The sequence below is a fragment of the Anomaloglossus baeobatrachus genome, chromosome 1, assembly GCF_048569485.1.
Source record: "Anomaloglossus baeobatrachus isolate aAnoBae1 chromosome 1, aAnoBae1.hap1, whole genome shotgun sequence".
NCBI lineage: Eukaryota > Metazoa > Chordata > Amphibia > Anura > Aromobatidae > Anomaloglossus > Anomaloglossus baeobatrachus.
In genome coordinates, this window is record NC_134353.1 from 753,314,937 (window position 1) to 753,336,528 (window position 21,592).

A 21,592-nucleotide genomic window follows, 5' to 3' on the forward strand; every position below is an offset into this window, starting at 1 on the left:
TGTTTTCAGGATTTCCTTAGTATTGCACATGTGATAATTTAATCACCTGCACAGTTGATGATTCCAACACCCATGCAATGCTAAGAAAATCCTGAAAACATGCACTGTTGGCGGCCCTCGAGGACTGGAGTTGGGGAACCCTGGCTTAAACTATACATCCTCTAATATATAAATAGTAATCACCTATAGTTTGTGGCCTTGTAATAGAATAAAGCTTCAAATATTAACTATGGGGTTTGTGCACCAAGCAATGCAGATCTATACATGTACACAGTATAAGACTATTATATATTGTAACATTTTTAATTAACTACTTAAAGGGATTGTCCATTACGTGGACAACCCCTTCTCAATTGCTGTATTTCCCCTTATAAATTAAAAACGGCTTCTACGCATGTCTTGTGCCGGCAGCAATGACTGTGCCTGGTCTCCCGTGACTTTATTATGCCACGTGAACCTTGCAGGCAATCAGTGGCTTCTTCACTCTCACTTCCTTCAGACAAAACAGACACCCAGAAGAAGTGAGAACTGCTGCTGTGCTCTGACTACTGATTCTCAGTTACGACCCAAAGAGACGAGTGTGAAGCAGGGTCTACGTGACATAACGTAACGAGATACCCGGGAGACCAGGAGCCATCACAGATGAAAACGCCCACACCGGAGGGGAGTATAGACTGTTTTTCTATCAGGGGAAATATAGAAATTCAGAAGGGGTGCTTTAACAGTGGACAACCCTTTTAACAACGGCAACAAAAAAGAATATGAACAGGCTGGGTTTTCACATACACACAAAATCAATCTTGATATCTGGACATTTGGCCTGACCTGGCTGCTAATGCCTAGAATTTAGCTATTGTAAATAAACATTTTTAATGATATATTCACTTTATTAACTTTATATATTTATTTTATTTAAGAAAAGAAAAATAACTTACTATAATATACAGAGATAATTCAGCAGGTAAATCTTACCCGATTAATCAGCCATGTACACATATATATTTAGATTTGTATAGGTTACATGGTCAAAATCTGTGCTCTTTATACAATCATATAATAAAAATTCCAAGACATCACCTATCTGAAATACACCCCCATATTCTATGCAGACCTCCCTCTAGAATACCACTTTAGGTGTTTATCCCATAGGTTATGCTGTACTAAGCTATCTACAGTGAAATAAGCCAAGAGTACAGCCTCTTACATTTCTATAAAGCGAATAGCCACATGTGTAACAGAATACAAGCTCTTACCTCAGAGCGAGGGACAGAGAGTCTAAACAACGGGATAGTCAGTGTATCAGATGCTTTGGAGGATTTCCTAAAGTCTAGGGGTGGAAATTTCACAGTTGCAATCCCTTCTTGTTCATTTATAGATACAACCACTCCAACACTCCCGGATACACCTTTACCAAGTACCTAAGGGGGAAAGGAGATGATACATGTCCGATCACTTATTGCCTGGCAAACTACAGTAGACATTAATACTAAATATAAGTTAGAGGGACTATCCACACCTAAGAAAATTTTAACATATAGTGTAACATATACACAGTTATGATTCGGCTCAGCTTGCTGTTTCCACCAGTCAGAAAGTAATCACCAATGTGTCATTTGTACAGTTGCGGTCATGTATTAACAAGAGTTTCTGCCCCTTTTTTTTTTTCAAAAGAACATTGACAAACTTTGCAAATGGTGAGGCTTGTCAGCATATGACCACAACTAAACAAATCCATAATTCAAGTCAGGTGATGACCAATGGAACTGGTGAGCAGAGCTGAATCCTAACGGTGTGTTTATTACTCATGGCTAGGATTCAGTAAGCAACAAAGATCGACAAAATTTTTTCAGGTGTAGATATCCCTTTAACTATAGCATATGTATTTCACATTAAAATGGCTAAATCACTTTAGGAGGTCCTGGATATTAGCTCAGCTACGTGCACAAAATGAAGTATGCACATAGCCTTACAGCAACATCCAATTGATCACATTGGGGCAGATTTTCTAATTCTTAAGACAGTGTAAACTTAGACTAGATAGTCTTAAAACGTGCCAGAATAGAATAGAGTCCGTTATACAATATGAGTAGCAGACCACATTTATAGAATGGCATTATGTGATTTGAGAGGGTCCAGCAGGTCTATTTAGTGTATCGCATAAACTAATCAATTGCATTACCTGGACCTCAGAACCAATTTTAATAGTCTCCCTGAACCCTCCCAGGGCACAGAGAGCAGCAACAGCTTGTCTTGATATGCTCTGCAGTTTGGCCAGCTTCCGGCCACTACCACTCCCATTCTCCAATATGCTCTCAGCATACTTGCCCAATTGTGGTATATGCATAAGGGCACGCGACAAAACCTACAAAACAGAAAAAAAAAAAAAAATCAGCCCATGTTATGAAATAGAACAAATAGTTCAGATGAACTGGGGAATAGCTAGTGCCCTTCTGCTGAGACCTTCTGTTCCAGAGTCACTCATTTTCTCCCTCACTACATTGATCTATAATAATTGGCAATTTCTCAGCCGCTCTGGAGAATCTGTGACCACGGACATGTGGCAGACCTCCAAAGTACAGTATGTACAGGGTAGGCAGACGCTGGGGGTCATTGTAGATGGACAGGGAATTGGTGGAGCAGAAGGCAGCTGCTAATGGGGGGCACAGATATTTAAACAATGCACTACCCAGAAATGTTAATTATTTTTTAATCTGTAACCAGAAGGTAAAGCCCCCGTCACAATGAACAACTTTCCAGCGATACCGACAATTATACGGCCTGATAAGGATCGCTGGTAAGTCGCTACGTGGTCGCTGGTGAGATGTCAAACATTCAGATCTTCCCAACGACGCAGCAACAATACAGCGACCGTAGCGACCTGTATAACGATCTCGGTGGTCGTTGGGACCCGTACGTGGCTGTACGTGTCTGAGCACTGATTCGTCAACGAGGTCGTTGGTAAGGCATCAAACACACCGATGCATCCTACCCAGCAGGACCTCGATGATCAAAAAATGGTGCAGGCCATTCCGACACGACCAGCGATCTCACAGCAGGGACCTGGTCGCTGCTATGTGTCAAACGTAGCGAGATCGTTGTTGCGTCACAGAATCTGACTCCGCAGTGATCTCGCTAGCAATCTCGCTATGTGTGAAGGTACCTTAAGTTGTGAAAGGTAAAATAGTCCATAAATAAATAAACCTGAGATACTGAGATAAAATGAAGACAATAACATAACACTGAAGACGTCACCTTTTCTGCGGTTGTTGTCCAGATCTGGGCTGCATTAGACTCTGGAGCCATCAGTAAACTATGAAGTAAAGCAATTACTTCAGCAGCCATGCTGTTCGCTACATGTCCACTGATGAAAGGACGTACAGGATCAGTTCTAGGAAAAGTAAAATGTCACTTACTAATCTGTTTGGGAATGTATGATGAACTCAGAAAACTCAAAATACAAATCAATTTACAAAGGGTTTGTGAAGCAAAAACCACAGATCATATCTACAGCTGGCCATGTACTAGAGATCATGGACCATAAAGGATGATGTAGATCATTTTCTGCCATCAGACAATACAGTTACAAGACATTATAATATTCACTATTAATTTCACAAATCTGTACCTGGCAAGATCAGAATTCCTCTCTCTACAGACCGACGTCTGGGCAGTTTTCTTCTTGTCTCCAGTAGATAAACCACTTGCAGTTTCTGGACTGACTGTTTCCACTGGTGGTCCTACACTCACTATTAAACCAGACTGGGCCCATTTTGTTGCTTTGCGGAGCGCAGCAGCTGATTCTTCAGTGATAACTTCACAGCAGCCACTCTGCACAGTGAGACCACACATAGAAACATAACAGTATATAAGGTACAATTATACAGAATGCTAAACATTTTCAAAGAATAAATTATACTTCATATACAAGTTGTGTGAAAAAGCTCCAGAACTAAATTTACCATCATCTCATCAATGGAACATACTAGACATTATGCTGTTTGGCCACAGAACAGTATTTGCAGTTTCATGATGATATCTATATGGACAGTTCCGTTACTCTATACATTTTTTTTTACCAACATAGCAACAAGAAAAACATTATGCTCGAATAGAATGTTTAAAAGTAGAAATTAAATAAAACCAATACTAACTTTAGTCATATCTCGATCCATTTTCACAACTTTTTCCATGTTTGCACCAGTGCCAAGACGGAATGGACGGCCCTCAGAACTACTATAAAGCAGAAATAAGTGATATATAGATAAGTGACTTCAGAGGAACAGATATGGCAAAGGCATCTGGGCTTGGTTGCTTAAGGGATTAAATAATCAGTTACTTGAAGGGTTGTTCCTATCACTTTAAATGAGTAAAATTGCAATGTGCTCGTAAAAAGAAGCAGCTTTGCAATTTACTTATTACAAAACTTCTATGATCTCAAGTACATGTGATTGCAAATTTTATTGCTCATTCCTGGAAGCCTAGGTCACCACTCCCTGTTGCAGTCTAGCAGCAATGGCCGAATGTACGCAGGGATTTCAATTGCTTTTTCTTTTAAATGTTTTTATTAATTTAACACAAAGTAATATGAATATAACCAGACATGTTATGAAAACATGTCAATATTCTAGCTTATAGAATGTTACTTTTAAATTTAACCACTACATACTAAACTACTATAACAATAAAATACATCAACTTTGAATCTGTCTTCTTTACTCATTGGAGTGGAAATCACCAAATTACAACATACCGATCAATCATAACCACAAGGATATTTTAGAAATGTAAATTATTAAATATATAACTGGGAGAGGGAAAAAAAAACCCCAACATGTTTAAATAGAGTTGTTTATCATTAGGTTATTCCATCTTACCCAAAATATCAAAAAATTTGGGAATCTATTATTAAAAGTGGCGAAACTTCTCTCATAATTATTATGAAGCATTATAGTTTCTTTAATTTCTGTAATAGATGGTATATCTGTCTTTTTCCATTTAGCCACTATATGAATGTTTACAATTAAAAAAATATGAATAACTAGGTACAGTGGAACCTTGCTTAACGAGAACAATCCGTCCTGGATTTATGCTTGTTAACCAAGTTACTAGTTAGGCAAAGCAAGATTTCCCATAGGAAATCATTGCAATGCAAACGATTCGTTCCACAACGTGTTAAATTTCCCATCCTGGTCCCCTATTCTGTCATTCCACAAATGCACAAACACACACAAACGCACACAAACACACAGGCACGCACGCACACGCACATATATGCTCACCTTACCTTCCGTTCCATCGCCGGTCTCCATGGACTTGCTGTTCTCTGGTACGGGGCTGGGCTGTGTATCGCGTTACCATAACGACGAGGGAGGAACTTCCCGGCCAGAGCGCTGATGTCAAAGGCAGAGCCGCTTGCCTCTGATTGGCCAGCGCGCTGCCTTTCAGTAGCGGCAACAGGAAGTTCCTCCCTCGTCGCTATGGATGCCGATACACAGCGTGGACTGGAGCACAGCGGCGAACTACAGGACTCAGGAGGCCGGCGATGAAACGAAAGGTACACATATGTTATATTATATGCTCACCTTACCTTCCGTTCCATCGCAGGCCTCCTAAGTCTTGTAGTTCGCCGCGACGAAGTCGCGATGTACCCGGGAACTACAAGATCCACGAGGCCGGCGGTGGAACGGAAGTTAAGGTGGGCATAATACTGTATGTGTGTGCGCGTGTGTGTGTGCGCGTTTGTGCATGCTTGTGTAGACTGCAAGTGCGGGTCAGTGCACGGTGGATGTATGGAACCGGAAGTGTGTGCAGTGAGGATTTCGCTCGTACAGCAAAGCTTTCTCGTAAAGTGGGTTACAAATTTACAGAAAGCTTTGCTTGTTAAGCGAAATTCTCGTTAAGTGGGTTACTCGTTAAGCGAGGTACCACTGTATTTGTCTTTGGTAATGCTATCTAAATCTAATGAAAGAAGAGCCATTTGAGGTGTAATAGTGATATTTCCAAGAATTTGATTTATTAAAAGGTTAACCTCCCTCCAGAGACATCTCAATTTGGGACAAGACCAAAATATGTGAAGAATATCTCCCTTTAAATTACATCCTCTCCAGCATAAATGGGAATTATTACTTGAAAAGAGCGATAGCTTATGAGGAGTAAAGTACCACCTAGAAAGCAATTTATGATAAGCTTCATGAAGTGTTAAACATATATTAGAGGAGTATGTATCTCTAATACACCTATTCCACTTTTCCAAAGAAAAGGTGTTTTTTAAATCTTTTTCCCATTGTATCATAAATGGCCTTTTTTTCAAAGAGAATGTCTCTGTTGAAGACTTCATATATACACATAGTTTGCCAAACAATATTATTATTGGCATTACAGATAAGATTACAATATTGTTCAGTTAATAAATGGTTGTCTTTTAGTAAAGTGGAGATAATTTTTCTGATGGATAAATAGCTGTAGAAATCAATATCTGGTAAATATTTTTTATATTTCTCTTCCTTCATAATTCTGGAGTTTTGACTTCTGGGAGCCAATTGAAAAAGGTGAGGGGGATATTCTTTATTTGCTCATATTTATTACTTTTTTTATTTAAAGCCGCTAATTTTCTCCATGTTAAGATAGTTGCACATAAGATGGGAGATTCAGGAAGAGGTTGATGAGGATTCATTAGATTATGAATGATTAATGAATATAAAGGAATATTATTATGCAAGTCAGTTTCAATCTCCTTCCATGTAGTAGTAAGATTATCTTTAAACCAAATTTGACTTTGTCTAATTAAAGGGGTGGTTCACCCATATTTTTTATTGTCTAGATCGATATTATATTGAGAAACAATGTTTCTCTCAAATACCTTGTGTTGTCAATAGTGCCTGTGAAAGGCGCTATTGCAGACCGCTGCTCCCCGTCCAGTGACGTACCCGTCCAATGCTGCCTCGTCACATCCGTGCTGCCGGCTGCATTCTGAGCCCATCTGCTCCCTGCTCCTCCTCCCTCACAGCACGTCTCTTGCTTGCAGCGTTCTGCGAGGAGGGAGGAGGGAGGGGGGAGCAGGAGACGCGCCGTGGTAGGAGGGAGGAGGGAGGGGGGAGCAAATGGGCTGTGACAGCAGTGAAACACCGCTCACAGCTCAGAGTCTGGAAGACTGTAGCCGGCCGCACGGATGTGACGAGGCAGCATTGGACGGGTACGTCACTGGACGGGGAGCAGCGGTCTGCAATAGCGCCTCTCACAGGCACTATTGACAACACAAGGTATTTGAGAGAAACATTGTTTCTCAATATAATATCGATCTAGACAATAAAAAATATGGGTGAACCACCCCTTTAAGTTAGTATAGAAATAACTGTAAATATTAGGTAAGCCTAAGCCTCCTCTTTTTTTCTTTTTCATTAGAATATAGTTATATATTTAGTTAGTTATAGTTTCTGGAATAAAAAGGGGAATAGTTCTAAAATAGTATAATATTTTTGGAATAAACATTTTAATAGAGGATATTCTTCCAAACCAAGTGAGTTCATACTTTAAGTTTTTTAAGTCTGACTGAATTATTTTAAATTAGGTTCTCCATATTAATGCTAATTATGGATTTTATATACCTAGTTAGTTCAATTCCCAAATATGAGATTGTATGTGTAGCCCAATTAAAATCTGTTAGATTTTTAATTTCATCTGTTATACCATGACTGAGATTAAATTCTAAAATATTTGATTTTGTAATATTTACTTTAAAAAAAAAAAAAAAGAAATGTTTGCAAATTCATCTAAACTATACAGAACTTCTGTTATGGAAGTTACTGGATTTGATAAGGATAATATGATGTCATCTGCGAACAGGCAAATCTTAAACTCACTATTTTTTAATTGGATTCCTTCAATATTAGCATTTTCTCTGATATATTCAGCAAGGATTAGGGTGATAGTAAAGGAGATATGGTACCCATCAAGGATGTTCCTTTAGTGAAGTTAAATGACATGGATAAAAATTTATTTGCATATACTTTTGCTGAGGGACAAGAATATAGAGCAAGAATGGAATTTAAAATTTGATTTTTTAGGCCAAATTTAAGTTAGGTTGTTTTCATATATAACCAATTGACTCTAACAAATGCTTTTTCGGCATCAAGAGTGATAAGTAATGTTGGATCCTTCTTATTGTTCATAATGTTGATCAGATTGATTATTCTACGGGTACCATCAGATGTTTGACGACCTTGAATGAAACCTAGCTGGTCATTAGAAATTAGACTGGGTAGAATCTTTTTTAGTCTATTAGCGATAATTTTGGAATAAATTTTATCAGAATTTATAAAAGTGAGATAGAATTCGTTAAAAACTATAGACCTAAGTCTCCCTTAGTTTTAGGAATTAAAGTTATAGTGGCTTGGAGCATTTCCTTGGGGAACTGTCCTGTTAAAAGTAGCTTTGTTAAAAATGTTGACTAGGTGTGGAGTTAGTAAGTTGGGAAATGCCTTAAAATATTCGTTTGTAAAACCGTCTGGACCTGGGATTATCCAATTTGTAACAGTTTAATTACATTTATTACCTCATCAAATACAAATGGAGAGTTTAAAGTAGATAATTCGTCTTCTGAGATTGAGGGGGATTGACTTTAGAAAAAAGGTATCAATAACGTCTTTTGTGGGCTGAGGAGTTTGTGGATCAAGAATTAAGATTATAAAAGATTTTTATAATATTTTCCAAATTCTGCTACAATATGTTTTGGATGAAAACAGTCTTCCCCATTTTGTTTCTTAATCTTTCTTATTCTGTTTTGAATCCTAATTTCTTTCAGTTTTCTGGACATATATTTAGTGGGTTTATTAATTGAAGCATAATGGTTTGCCTTGATTGCACTTATATATTTATCATGCTCAAAGAAAAGGGAGATTTTAATTTCTGTTCTTATCCCAAGGATTTGACGATGAATATTTTGCGAGGGAGTTGGAGAATTTTCTTGTAAATCCTCAAGATCTTTTAATTGTGTTTGAAGATTCTTAATTCTTTTCTCTGTCTCTTAATTGTAGCCGAAATTTCAATTAAATGACCTCTAATTACTGCCATATATGCATTCCATGTGACAAATAGATTCAGACGTGTTTTCTTGAAAGTATTTTTTTATGTTGGTTTCTAATTCTTCTTTTAAATGGGGAGTATGTATTAATGTTGAATTGCATCTCCATATATAATCCATATTTGTTGGGATGCCCAAATCTACTTTACAAATAATTGAGGAATGGTCCGAAAAGGTTTTATGATTTATTGTAAAATTTTTAAATTTCGTAATAGAAAAAATATCTGTAACAGCTAAATCAATACGGGAAAAGGTTTGATGAGGTTCTGAATAAAATGTATATTCTTTAGAGGAAGTATGCAAACAACGAAAAATATCATAAAGTTCATTTGCAAAAAGTCATTTTTTTTAATGTTGGGTAAATTCCTTTATTTGGAACTGTAGAATCAAGGTGAGCATCTGGGACAATAATAAAATCACCCAGTATAAGGAGATCTCCCTTTCTGACCTCTTGGATTTTGGACATGAATTTATTTAAAAAACTAATTTGCCCTTTATTTGGCGCATATAAATTAACTAATGTATGAGGTCTATTATCCAAGTTTGCAATTAAGAACAATCTCCCTTTAGTATCTTTGTATTCCGCAATTAAATCAAAGGTTATAGTGTTCTCAATCATAATTAACACCCCTGCTCTTTTTTTTTTCGTTTACAGAAGGAAAAATGTGTGGGAACTTTTTATTATGAATTTTAGGATGAGTATCTAGCAAATTTCACCTCTTGTAAAAACACAACATCTGCTAATTTCCTTCCACGCGACAAATCTTTTCCTTGGAGTATTTAAAGCTTTAAACATTAAAAGACAAAAAATTGCTAGACCTAGCAAACATTTATCCCAGAGGAACGGACTATCTGTGGCGATATCCTTCCTTCCTTAAAGATAACGAAGATTTTTCCTTGAAATTAAAGGGATGGTGGACGGAATTTATGGTACATAATGATCAACATAAAGACACACCTATGTTATTATGGGATACGGCGAAGGCAGTATTACGGGGCAGAACGATAGCACATGTTTCCTATTTGAAGAAAAAGGCTCATCTTAAATTTACTGAAACCTCCCATAAATTGAGGGAAGCATATACTTCTTTTCAAAAGCATCCTGATAGGGACCATAGAGATAGATGGGTAATAGCCCAAAGAGCTTTTAATGAGTGGGCGGAAAAACGGGAACAAATGGCTAGGTCAATGCAAGAAGCTACATTACATCGCTTTGGAAATAAAGCAGGGAAAATACTGGCCAACTTAGCGAAAAATAGGACTATAACTCAGGGACCCATGCAAATAAAAAATCAAAAGGGGGAGATACACAAAAACCCTAAGACAATAATTGAGACTTTAGGCACGTATTATAGAAACCTTTATTCGTCGGAAAAGGGAGACAAATTTCCTGATAATAATCTTTTATCTAAAGTGACACTACCTCGACTCACAGAAGAGCATCGCACTTTTCTGAATGCTAAAATTACGGGGGAAGAAGTATTGGGGACAATCAACTCCATGCATAATTATAAAGCCCCTGGCCCTGACGGATTTACGGGAGAATTCTATAAAACAGTAAAGGAAGAGATCTTACCTACATTACTAGAACTGTATAATAGCATACTAGACGGTAATGCGTCTTTCCAAAATAATAACCGGGCATATATAAAATTGATCCCTAAACAGGGGAAGGACCCGAAGGAGCCGGGTTCGTATAGGCCCATATCACTTATCAACCTAGATATGAAGATAATGTCAAAGATTATGGCGAATCGTCTAGCTATAATTCTTCCCCAACTGATTTCCCCAGCACAGGCCGGTTTCATTCAGAAAAGATCAGGGACACTAAATATTAGAAAAGTTCTTCTTGTCCTGGATAGGGTTAACCTTCGGCCTCTGAAAGGAGAATCTCCCGCTTTGCTTACAATAGATGCCGAGAAAGCCTTTGACAATATTGAGTGGTCATGGCTTTATAGAGTTCTAGATGAAATGCGTTTTTCGGGGTCATTTTATACCTACATTAGAGAAATTTACACAAATCCGAAGGCTCAAGTTTACATTCCAGGATATCTGTCAGCCCCTTTTCCGTTACTGAAAGGAACCAGACAGGGTTGCCCCCTTTCCCCATTACTTTTTAATCTGGCTCTGGAACCATTGGTACGATTGTTATCTACACATAGCACCTTCCAGGGTATTTCTGTAAATAATAGACAAATTCAGTCAGCTTTTTTTGCAGATGACATTTTGCTTTTCCTTTCGAATCCAGCTCAGCAGGTCCCCGAGATTTTACAAATTTTGCGAGAGTTTGGAGCGTATTCAGGCTTCAAGATTAATGCGTCAAAGTGCGAGCTCCTATACCTGGGAGGGACAAATGTTCAAACACGGGAGCAGAACCCTTTTGAAGGAATTACAGTGGCTAAGTCATATATCACATACCTGGGAGTTAAAATAGGTAAGGTTCCGGCAACCCTTTATAGTCTAAACTATCCACCCCTTCTGAGCCAAATAGAGCAAGATCTTAAAAGATGGCACGACCTTCCATTGAACATAATTGGTAGAGTCCACCTAATTAAGATGATGTCGATATCAAAATTAATGTATCATCTTCAAACACTTCCCCTGCTTCTCAAGCATAAAGATATTGTCCAGCTAAATAGAGCTTTTTCACACTTCATTTGGAGGGGGAAACGCCCTCGTATAGGGCTTAAGAAGTTGATGGCATCTAAGGTTCATGGAGGTCTGAGTTTGCCGAACATTCGGGGTTACAATATAGCCTGTTTGACTAGATATATACTGGATTGGATTAAAGGCTCTAGGCATTATTCAGCGTTGGAGCTTGAGAGAGACTATGCACAACCTTGGGATCTGGTGGCATTGCTTCATACTAGGCAGGCTAATCTCCCAGTGAAAATCAAGCACTCTTCCTTATTTAAAGACACGATTGCAGCGTGGAAGGCGTTGAGGAAAAACTACAAACTTCCCCATAAAATATCCAAATACTTGCCTATATGGGGGAATCCAGAGTTTGTGCAGGGGACAAGCAATAAGCTGTTTGAAGAGTGGAAGGTGAGGGGTATAAGGACTGTTGCTCATCTCTTGCACACCTCAGAACCTAGATGGTTGAGTAGAGATGAAATTATAGCGCAGTATGGCCTGGGGCCTAACCAAGTAATCCAATATGACCAAGTGAGATATAGTATTATGACTCAGTTGCATGATGTGACCCAGGAGGTAGTATTTAACTCTTTTGATTGTCTGGTAAAGAACTCAATAACTTCATCATCTATCTCTTTTCTTTATGGAGCCATGCGTGATCTATTAATAGGACAGCACCCGGAAGGTTTATTTAAATCTTGGGAGAAACAATTTGAGGACCCGTCTATGGGGGTAAAAATTAGGGGAGGGTGGAATGCTCTTCGTAAATCAATTTTAAATGAGAATTGGCGAGAAACCCAATTTAGAATTATGCACAAGGCAATTTATGGTTTTAATCTCCCTCCATCAGCAACAAAGCCAGACAGGATTACGTATTGCCCTAAGTGTAAGAGTAGTGGAACTGATCTCCTTCACGGGTTGTGGTCCTGCCCCCATTTGAGTCCATTATGGTCACAGATCAAAAGTTGTATACAAAAGGTGTGGGGTCTTGAAGTTCGGCTCTCACCTGGGTTCGCTATTTTTCACCATTGGGAGGAGGGGAACGATACCAAAGGGAAGATGACTAACCCACCCAGACTTATACATGTGATACTTCTGGCAGCCAAGAGAGCGATACTAAAAAATTGGTTGGAGTCTAGGGTCCCCGCGATTGAAGAGATCTTGGGTCAGCTCATGCATCTTCTTGAAATAGAAGGATTGGATGCAGAAAGGAGGGCGGATAGAATACGACAGCACTTTAACAAATGGAAGAAATTCATACTGGCCTATTGTACTCGGGAGGAGATAGTCAGGATTATGTCACCTTTCAAAGACACAGTCTGGTATCATACTGAAAAATTGAAGGATACATTGGATGGCTTGGAGGTGGGGGAGGAAAGGCCGAAAGCTGACTAAAAGGAGAGGGGGAAATAACCGATTTGAGTGGGACTTCTTTATTATATGTCATTACCATGTTCACAAGGGTTCAATGGGGGGAATGATAAGAATGATGGGTTAAGGGGTCGCTGCTTTCCTTTGCTTTATCTTGCCATGTTACGGTTATTGATTTTAAAAATTGGTATGGAATTTGGGATGATCAAATATGACAATGTAATGTTGAATTTACAATGCTGAATTCGCTTATGCCAGTGTTATGTTATTGAAAAATTTGAATAAAAATATAGTTAAAAAAAAAAAAAAAAAGACAAAAAATTTGTAGCCATAAGATGCAAGCCTGCTTAAAATAATGAAAGGGACACAAAAGCGAGAAAAAAAAAAAATGTAAAGAATACCTATAATAAAAAGTAGGAAATAACTAAATAGCTAATATTCTTATTGCAAGATTAATAATAAAATTCTTGAAAACAAAAAGTAAGAGATAATTACTATTTTAAGAAATCGCTACTCTATAAGACCTTAAACTATGTCATTGAATTATAACAAAGTTTACAAGTACAAAGAACACGAAAAGAACTTATAATCTTAGATTAGTATGTTCCAAAATCTTTCAAATAATCCGCAGTTGAGAAATTAAAGATCTGATAATTAGTAGTAACAACTAAACTAACAAACTGATCTCCCAAAGTATCCACTAACAATGGAAGCTCTTCGTGGGGGGAATAAGTTTGTGGAAAAGAAAGTTTATGAAGCCAACCATGGTAAAAGAGGATTTTAGTTAGACTCAGATCAATGTCTCCATAACAACTATTGGAATTAATATCTCCATTAGTAAGTGACTTTAAATCGTGAAATCAAGTGGGTTGATGATGGAGTTGTTCATGATTTCTTCTGTTACCTAAGGAAGAAAGAAACTTCGTGCCCTCTTCAGGAGTGAAAATCGGTATGGTTTTTCCATTTTGATAAATTAACAATTTTGTAGGGAAGCCCCATCTATAAGCAATACCTTTTTGTCTTACTATGCTGGTAACAGATGAAAATGACTTTCTAAGAGACATTGTGTTTTTGGAAAGATCACTGAATACTTTAATCAGATGATATGGAGATGGAAGGGTTTTACTTTCGCTCATGAATTTTAAAAGTCTTTCTTTGGTACCAAAAAAATGCAGACGTAAAAATAGTATCTCTTGGGGTTTCTTCAGCAATAAAAGATGGTCCTGGAAACGATGGATACGGTCAATTGTCAACTCCAGATCCAATGCAAATGGAAAATTCTTTAGAAGAAGATTCTTAACATAGTCTGAGAGTTTTTATTGGATGGAACACTTTCAGGTATACCTCTAAGTTTAACATTATTCCTCCTACTCCTGTCTTTGAGGACTGAAAGTTTCTGTTGGAGGTAACAAATGTCTTTTTAGATCAAGTTGATATTTTTCCAGGGAGTTTGTTTTTTCTTCCACCTTATTAATTTTGACCTCATTTGCATTTATTCTGCCATTTAATTGTTGTACCGTGTCCTGTAAAACCTTAGTTTGTTTGTACATTGATAACATTAAATTGTGGTTGAATGCTTTAACCCCTTAACGACCGCGGGCCGTAAAATTACGTCCTAAATGACATAATCTTACTGCCCGCGGTCCTCCGGCGGCAGCATGCCGCGATCGGCACACATCTCAGCTGATTTTCACAGCTGAGATGTGTGCCTGCTAGGCACGAGCAGAATCGTTATCTGCTCGTGCCGATTAACCCCTTATATGGCGCTGTCAATACATGACAGCGCCATTATAAGCGCAATCGCGGTAAAGTTTTACTTACCGCCGAAACCGGAAGTCACGTGACGCGATCACGTGACTCCCGATAGTTGTCATGGTAGTACAGGGTCATGTGATGACTCCTGTACTACACATGAATTGGTTTCACTTTCGCTGTGCCCGGGGCACAGCAAAAGAGAAAGACAGCGTATCTGCTGTTTACAGCCTTCCAGCTGTGATCAGCAGATACTGCAGAGCGATCGGAATGCTGATCGCAATAGCCCCCTAGGGGGACTAGTAAAATAAAAAAAAAAAGTAAAAAAATAAGTTTTAAAAAATTAAAAAAAAACAAAAAAACCTAAAAGTTCAAATCACCCCCCATTCGCCCCATTGAAAATTAAAGGGTTAAAAAAATAAAAAATATACACACATTTGGTATCGCCGCGTTCAGAAACGCCCGATCTATCAAAATATAAAATCAATTAATCTGATCAGTAAACGGCGTAGCGGCAAAAAAATTCCAAACGCCAAAACGACGTTTTTTTGTCGCCACAACTTTTGCGCAAAATGCAATAAGAGGCGATCAAAACGTAGCATCTGCGCAAAAATGGTACCGTTAAAAACGTCAGCTCGAGACGCAAAAAATAAGCCGTCATTGAGCCTAAGATCCCGAAAAATGAGAACGCTACGGGTCACGGAATATGGCGTAAAACGTGCGCCACTTTTTTCGGACAAACTTCCGATTTTTTTTTAACCCCTTATATAAAAGTAAACCTATACATGTTTGGTGTCTACGAACTCGCACTGACCTGAGGCATCACACCCACACATCAGTTTTACCATATAGTGAACACAGTGAATAAAATATCTCAAAAACCATAGTGCTATCGCACTTTTTTTGCAATTTTTCAGCATTTGGAATTTTTTTGCCATTTTCTAGTACACAATATGGTAAAACTGATGGTTTCATTTAAAAGTACAGCTCGTTCCGCAAAAAATGAGCCCTCACATGACCATATTGACTGAAAAATAAAAAAGTTACGTCTCTCAGAAAAAGAATGGCGAAAAAAAAAAACGGAAAGCGAAAAATCGGCCGGTCGTGAAAGGGTTAATAAGCTCATTGACGTAAGGGTCTGAGCAATTGATCCTTGTTATTTCTGTATTTGATGAATTAGAATGTTTTATTTCATCCATGTTTCTAGAGATATCAATTCTAGGTCGAGTCTTATCTGGACTATGAATAGGAGAGTCTTGTGAGTCAGAATCGCTAGCTGGCCCTTTCCTTTTTGCATTGGTACCAGCTGGAGTAGTATCCATAGTGGAGACTTTACAATCCTGTGAATTTTTGGATATCAGAAGAGTATGTTCAGTAGGTTTTGTATAACTTAATTTTCCAAAATTATTGGAAGAGTTAGTTGTTTCATCCTTTTTAACATGTGTTCCTTTTGTTTCTACAACTTGTGAAGTTGAGGAACCTAAATACTTAGTATGAATTTTTTGAGGTTTACCTACATTACCTTGTCTTAAGGATTTGTCGCTCATTTTGTTTTATGATTTGACTCGGCTACTGTCTATCTCCTACTTATATCTCTATATCTATTCCAGCAAATGTGGGCAGATTATATTTACTATTGAAACACTTGTTATTGTTGGTTATAAATGACTTGGTGACCAAATGTTGAACTGGTGGAGGAAGGTTGAACTAGATGGACCTAGGTCTTTTTTTCAACCTAAGTAACTAACTAACTTGCAACTGGGTCCAATGAAACATTGACAGCTTTTAATTCTTGCTCCCGATTTACTCAAAAACCACCAATACACACCAGATCTATTTCACTTTTGTCACTGGCCACGTATTCAGCGGTCAATACTTGCTTAGCAAAAATAGTTTCAACAGTCTGCACTACTCCCCTGAACTCAGAACTAGACGCTCAGTATTAGGTTTTTTTTTATAGAATAAGTCAATAAATGTGGCTTTTGTGAGATCTTAAGTTCGCTACTCTTGTCTATGTCTTTATTAACTTCAACTCCTGTTTTAGTAAAGAAAGTAGGCTTTTTGTGTACTCACCGTAAAATCTCTTTCTCTGAGTCTTCATTGGGGGACACAGGACCATGGGTTATGCTGCTGTCACTAGGAGGCTGACACTAAGTAAACATAAAAAAGTTAGCTCCTCCCTAGCAGTATACACCCCGAGCCGGAGGCGGGCTCAGATCAGTTGGTGCACAAGCAGTAGGAGGAGTACCAGAATCACCATACATAAAAACAAGTTGTAACTAAAACAATGCAGCCGTGCAAACAAGAGGTCTATGAACATAAGACCGCTGAAAAATAGCAGGCAAATGCAATTGAACAACCAAAAAACCAAGCAGGGTGGGTGCTGTGTCCCCCAATGAAGACTCAGAGAAAGAGATTTTACGGTGAGTACACAAAAATCCTACTTTCTCTATCGTTTCATTGGGGGACACAGGACCATGGGACGTCCAAAAGCAGTCCCTGGGTGGGAATACCGAAAACCCGCAGATAGGAAGAAAACAACAACCTCCCTCGGCGGGCTTGCACTATAATTGAATGCTGCCACCCTATTACAGGTGTGCAACTGCTGCCTGCAAGACCTTTCTCCCAAAACTAGCATCTGCCGATGCTTGGGTGTGAACCTGGTAGAACCTAGTAAAGGTGTGCAGGCTAGACCAGGTGGCGGCCTTGCAGACCTGGTCGGCCGACGCCTGATGCCTAATCGCCAAAGAGGCTCCCACTGCACGGGTAGAGTGCGCCCTTACCCCCCGCGGCGGAGACTTGTCCCGAATCCGATAGGCCTCTGATATGGCGGAACGGATCCATCTGGCAATTGTGGCCTTGGATGCCGATTCACCCCTCTTGGGACCAGAAGGGAGGACAAACAGACCATCTGACTTACGGAACGGCGCGGTTCTGGAGACATAAATTCTAAGTGCACGCACTAGGTCCAGGGTGTGCAAGGACCTCTCCAAGCTGTGAGAGAGGCCAGTACAGAAGGACGGAAGAACGATTTCTTCGTTAAGATGGAACGGGGAAACCACCTTTGGGAGAAAAGCGGGATCTGGCCGGAGAACCACTTTGTCCTGGTGAAAAATCAAAAAGGGGGAACGACAAGAGAGAGCTGCCAGCTCTGACGTCCTGCGAATAGAAGTGATGGCAACGAGAAACACCACCTTCCAAGACAGGTGAGAAAGGGAAGATTCTCGCAAGGGCTCGAATGGGGGGCCCTGAAGTGACCCTAGGACTAGATTAAGGTCCCACGGCTCTAGAGGCCGACGGTACGGCGGTGCCAGGTGGGCCACTCCCTAGATGAAGGTCTTAACCTGTGAACAAGCGGCCAGTGGCTTCTGAAACAGGATTGATAACGCCGATATCTGGCCCTTTAGTGTTGCGAGCGAGAGACCCGCATCTAGGCCTGACTGCAAGAATGCCAATAGGGAAGGAAGGGAGAAGGCGAGAGGAGAAGAAATATTATGCTCTTCACACCACCTGAAGAAAACCTTCCACGTGCGGTAGTATATTCTTGATGAAGATGGCTTCCTGGCCCTAATCATTGTCTGAATCACTCTTGAGGAAAAACCAGCCTTAGCTAGAACCCAGGATTCAATGGCCAGGCCGTCAAATTTAGGACCTGTGAGTTCTGATGGAAAAGAGGTCCCTGCTGCAGGAGATCTGGACGGTCTGGAAGGCGCCACGGAGCGTCTGCGAGGAGCTGAGTTAGTTCCGCGAACCATGCTCGCCTGGGCCAGTCCGGAGCCACTAGGATGACCGGTATTCCTTCCGCCTTGATCTTCTTGAGGACCCTCGGAATTAGAGGGAGCGGAGGGAAGATGTACGGGAGACTGAACTGGCTCCATGACAGGGTGAGGGCGTCGACTCCTAAAGCCAAGCGGTCGCGGCACCGTGCTACAAACTGCGGAACCTGACGGTTGAACCGGGAGGCCATTAGGTCCACGTCCGGAACTCCCCATCTGTCGCAGATCTGGTTGAAGACTTCCCGGTTGAGGGACCATTCTCCGGAGGCGAGGCCTTCCCTGCTGAGGAAGTCCGCCGCCCAATTGTCCACGCCTGGGATGTGAACCGCTGAGATCAGGGAGTGATGACACTCGGCCCAGTGCAAAATCTTCTTGACTTCTCGCATTGCCCCGACACTTCTTGTGCCGCCTTGGTGGTTGATGTACGCCACCGCCGTCGCATTGTCCGACTGGATCCTGGCCGGGCAACCCTGTACTAGGTGCCGAAACTGCTGCAAGGCTAGCCGGATGGCTCTTATCTCCAAAATGTTGATCTGGAGACAACTCTCCCTCGGTGACCATCGGCCCTGCGCTGTGTGATGCCGAAACACTGCTCCCCAGCCCTGGAGACTGGCGTCGGTGGTCACTATCTTCCAGTGGAGCGGGAGGAAAGACCTTCCTGATGCGAGGTTGCGTTGATTGAGCCACCAACGGAGGGAGTGGCGGGTCTCCGGCGAAAGATGAAACCTGCGGTCCAGAGAAAAGGGAGATCTGTCCCACTTCTTCAGCAAGGCCAGCTGGAGGGGCCGGAGATGGAACTGTGCAAAGGGTACCGCTTCCATCGCCGCCACCATACGACCGAGGACTCGCATGCCGAACCTGATGGAAACTTGGCGCTGACGCCGGAGAGCGCGGAGGCCTCGTTGTAGGGAGGACATCTTCTCCTGTGTGAGGAAAACTCGCCCTTGGATGGTATCGAATACCATGCCTAAAAAGGTGATCCGACGGGCCGGGGTCAGAGAGGACTTCTTCCGATTTATCAGCCACCCTAACCGTGAAAGGGTGTCGATCGTGACCTGAACCCCAAGACGACAGTCCTCGAAGGAAGAGCCCTTTATCAACATATCGTCCAAGTACGGGATAACCATGACACCCCTGGAATGCAGGACGGACATGGCGGCAGCCATGATCTTCGTAAAGACCCTGGGTGCGGATGCGAGGCCGAAGGGAAGAGCCGTGAACTGGAAGTGATCTTCCGCTATCGCAAAAGCGGAGGAACTGTTGGTGAGAGGTGGCTATCGGGACGTGAAGATAGGCGTCTTGAATATCCAGCGATGCCAGGAATTCGCCTACCTCCATGGACGCGATGACGGACCGGAGTGACTCCATTCGAAACGGCCGAGGCCTCACCGACCTGTTTAGAAGCTTTAGGTCGAGGACGGGACGGACAGAGCCGTCCTTTTTGGGGACCACGAAAAGGTTGGAATAGAACCCCTTGAAACGCTCTGTGGGAGGGACTGGTACCACAACTCCGGCTCGGAGGAGGGAGTCTATGGAGTGAAAGAACGCGCGAGCCCGCGCGGGAGACTCGGGAGGACGAGATAGGAAAAAACGTCTCGGTGGCTTTGCTTCGAATTCTATTTTGTAGCCTGATGTGATGATCTCTCTGACCCAGGCATCGGCGGTCAGGGGGATCCACACATGCTGAAAACGAGACAGACGCCCTCCCACAAGTCTGGCGCTGTTGCGCGCCGACCGCGAGTCACTTGGAGGAACGTCGGCGGTAACCAGAAGAGGATCTCGTGGGCTGGCGGGGGCGTGAACGCCAGGCGGGATTGGTCTTGAATGACGGGGTCTTCCTGTCTCTCGGAGGAGAGCGGCTTTTCCGCGGCTGGGGATTGGAGTTGAAGCTGCGAAAGGGCCGGAAACGAGCGGTGGGGCGCCGATTCTGGAAGCGCTTGGGGCGCAATTGGGGGAGAGCTGTACTCTTTCCTCCCGTTGCATCGGAGATCAACTGGTCCAGCCTATCTCCGAAGAGACGCTCCCCTAGGAAGGGCAGGGAAGTTAGTGACTTCTTAGAGGCCGCATCCGCGTTCCAGGACCGGAGCCAAAGGGCTCGACGGATGGCCACATTGTTGCTGGCGGCCTGAGTCGCGCAACTTGCAGACGCCAGGGCTGCATTGAGCAAGTACTCACCCGTGAGGGAAATCTGCGAGGCGATGGGAACCAGGTCCGGATTGGCAGGAATGGCGCGGAGACCGCAGCGTAGCGTGTCCGCCCAGGACATCAGGGCCTTCGCAACCCAAACCGAGGCAAAGGCCGGGGAGAGGGATGTGCCCGCTGCCTCGAAGGCGGAACGGGCCAACCTGTCAATAGTACGGTCCGTAGGGTCCTTGAGAGACGTACCGTTAGTGAGTGGAAGGACTGTGTGAGAAGACAGGCGGGAGATTGGGGGGGTCGACCACAGGGGAGCCTGCCCAATCCTTTCGAAGACCCTCAGGAAAGGGATAATGCAAATCGATGGACTTACCGCTGGTAAATACCCTGTCCGGCTGTTGCCTGTGGCTGCGCAGTAACTCAGCGAATTCTGGATGTCCGCTGAATGTGTTCTGGGCCCGCTTCACCCGCTTAAACGAGACCTGGGTGCTCTGGGAGGAGACGGGGTCCACCTGTACCTTCAAGGTCTGGTTTACTGCTTCTATCAGGCTATTCACCATGCGCCGAACATCAGCCGCCTGCTCTGAGTCCTGCAGGGGTGCCGCATCGGAATCATCATCGGAGCAGTCAGAAGCTTTCCTGGAGGACTGACGGTCTGGACCTGGGGATGAAGGTGAAACCTGGGAAGAGTCTGAGGACGAGACCTGGCGGGTCCGTTTCTGAGCAGCAGAGGAGGACCCTGCAACGGGGCTCACCTGCTCCGGAGGCGATTGCGCCGGGTCTGCGGGAATCTGGGCGAGCGACGGCAGCAGGCGCAGAGCTTGCGCGATGGTCCGAGAAG

At 42.0% G+C, this 21,592-nt stretch overlaps 1 protein-coding gene across 2 annotated transcripts in view; it reads right to left on the bottom strand.

Annotated features, from left to right (window-relative positions):
- HECTD4 (HECT domain E3 ubiquitin protein ligase 4) overlaps window positions 1-21,592 on the bottom strand; it is a 366,009-nt gene that overhangs the window by 133,420 nt on the left and 210,997 nt on the right. For both annotated transcript variants that reach the window (XM_075323933.1, XM_075323925.1), the window contains exons 38-42: window positions 4,152-4,233; window positions 3,626-3,828; window positions 3,253-3,388; window positions 2,180-2,362; window positions 1,254-1,418 (exon numbers count right to left, since the gene is read on the bottom strand). In XM_075323933.1, coding sequence (XP_075180048.1) covers window positions 1,254-1,418; window positions 2,180-2,362; window positions 3,253-3,388; window positions 3,626-3,828; window positions 4,152-4,233 — 769 coding nt within the window. The remainder of the gene's footprint in view (window positions 1-1,253; window positions 1,419-2,179; window positions 2,363-3,252; window positions 3,389-3,625; window positions 3,829-4,151; window positions 4,234-21,592) is intronic.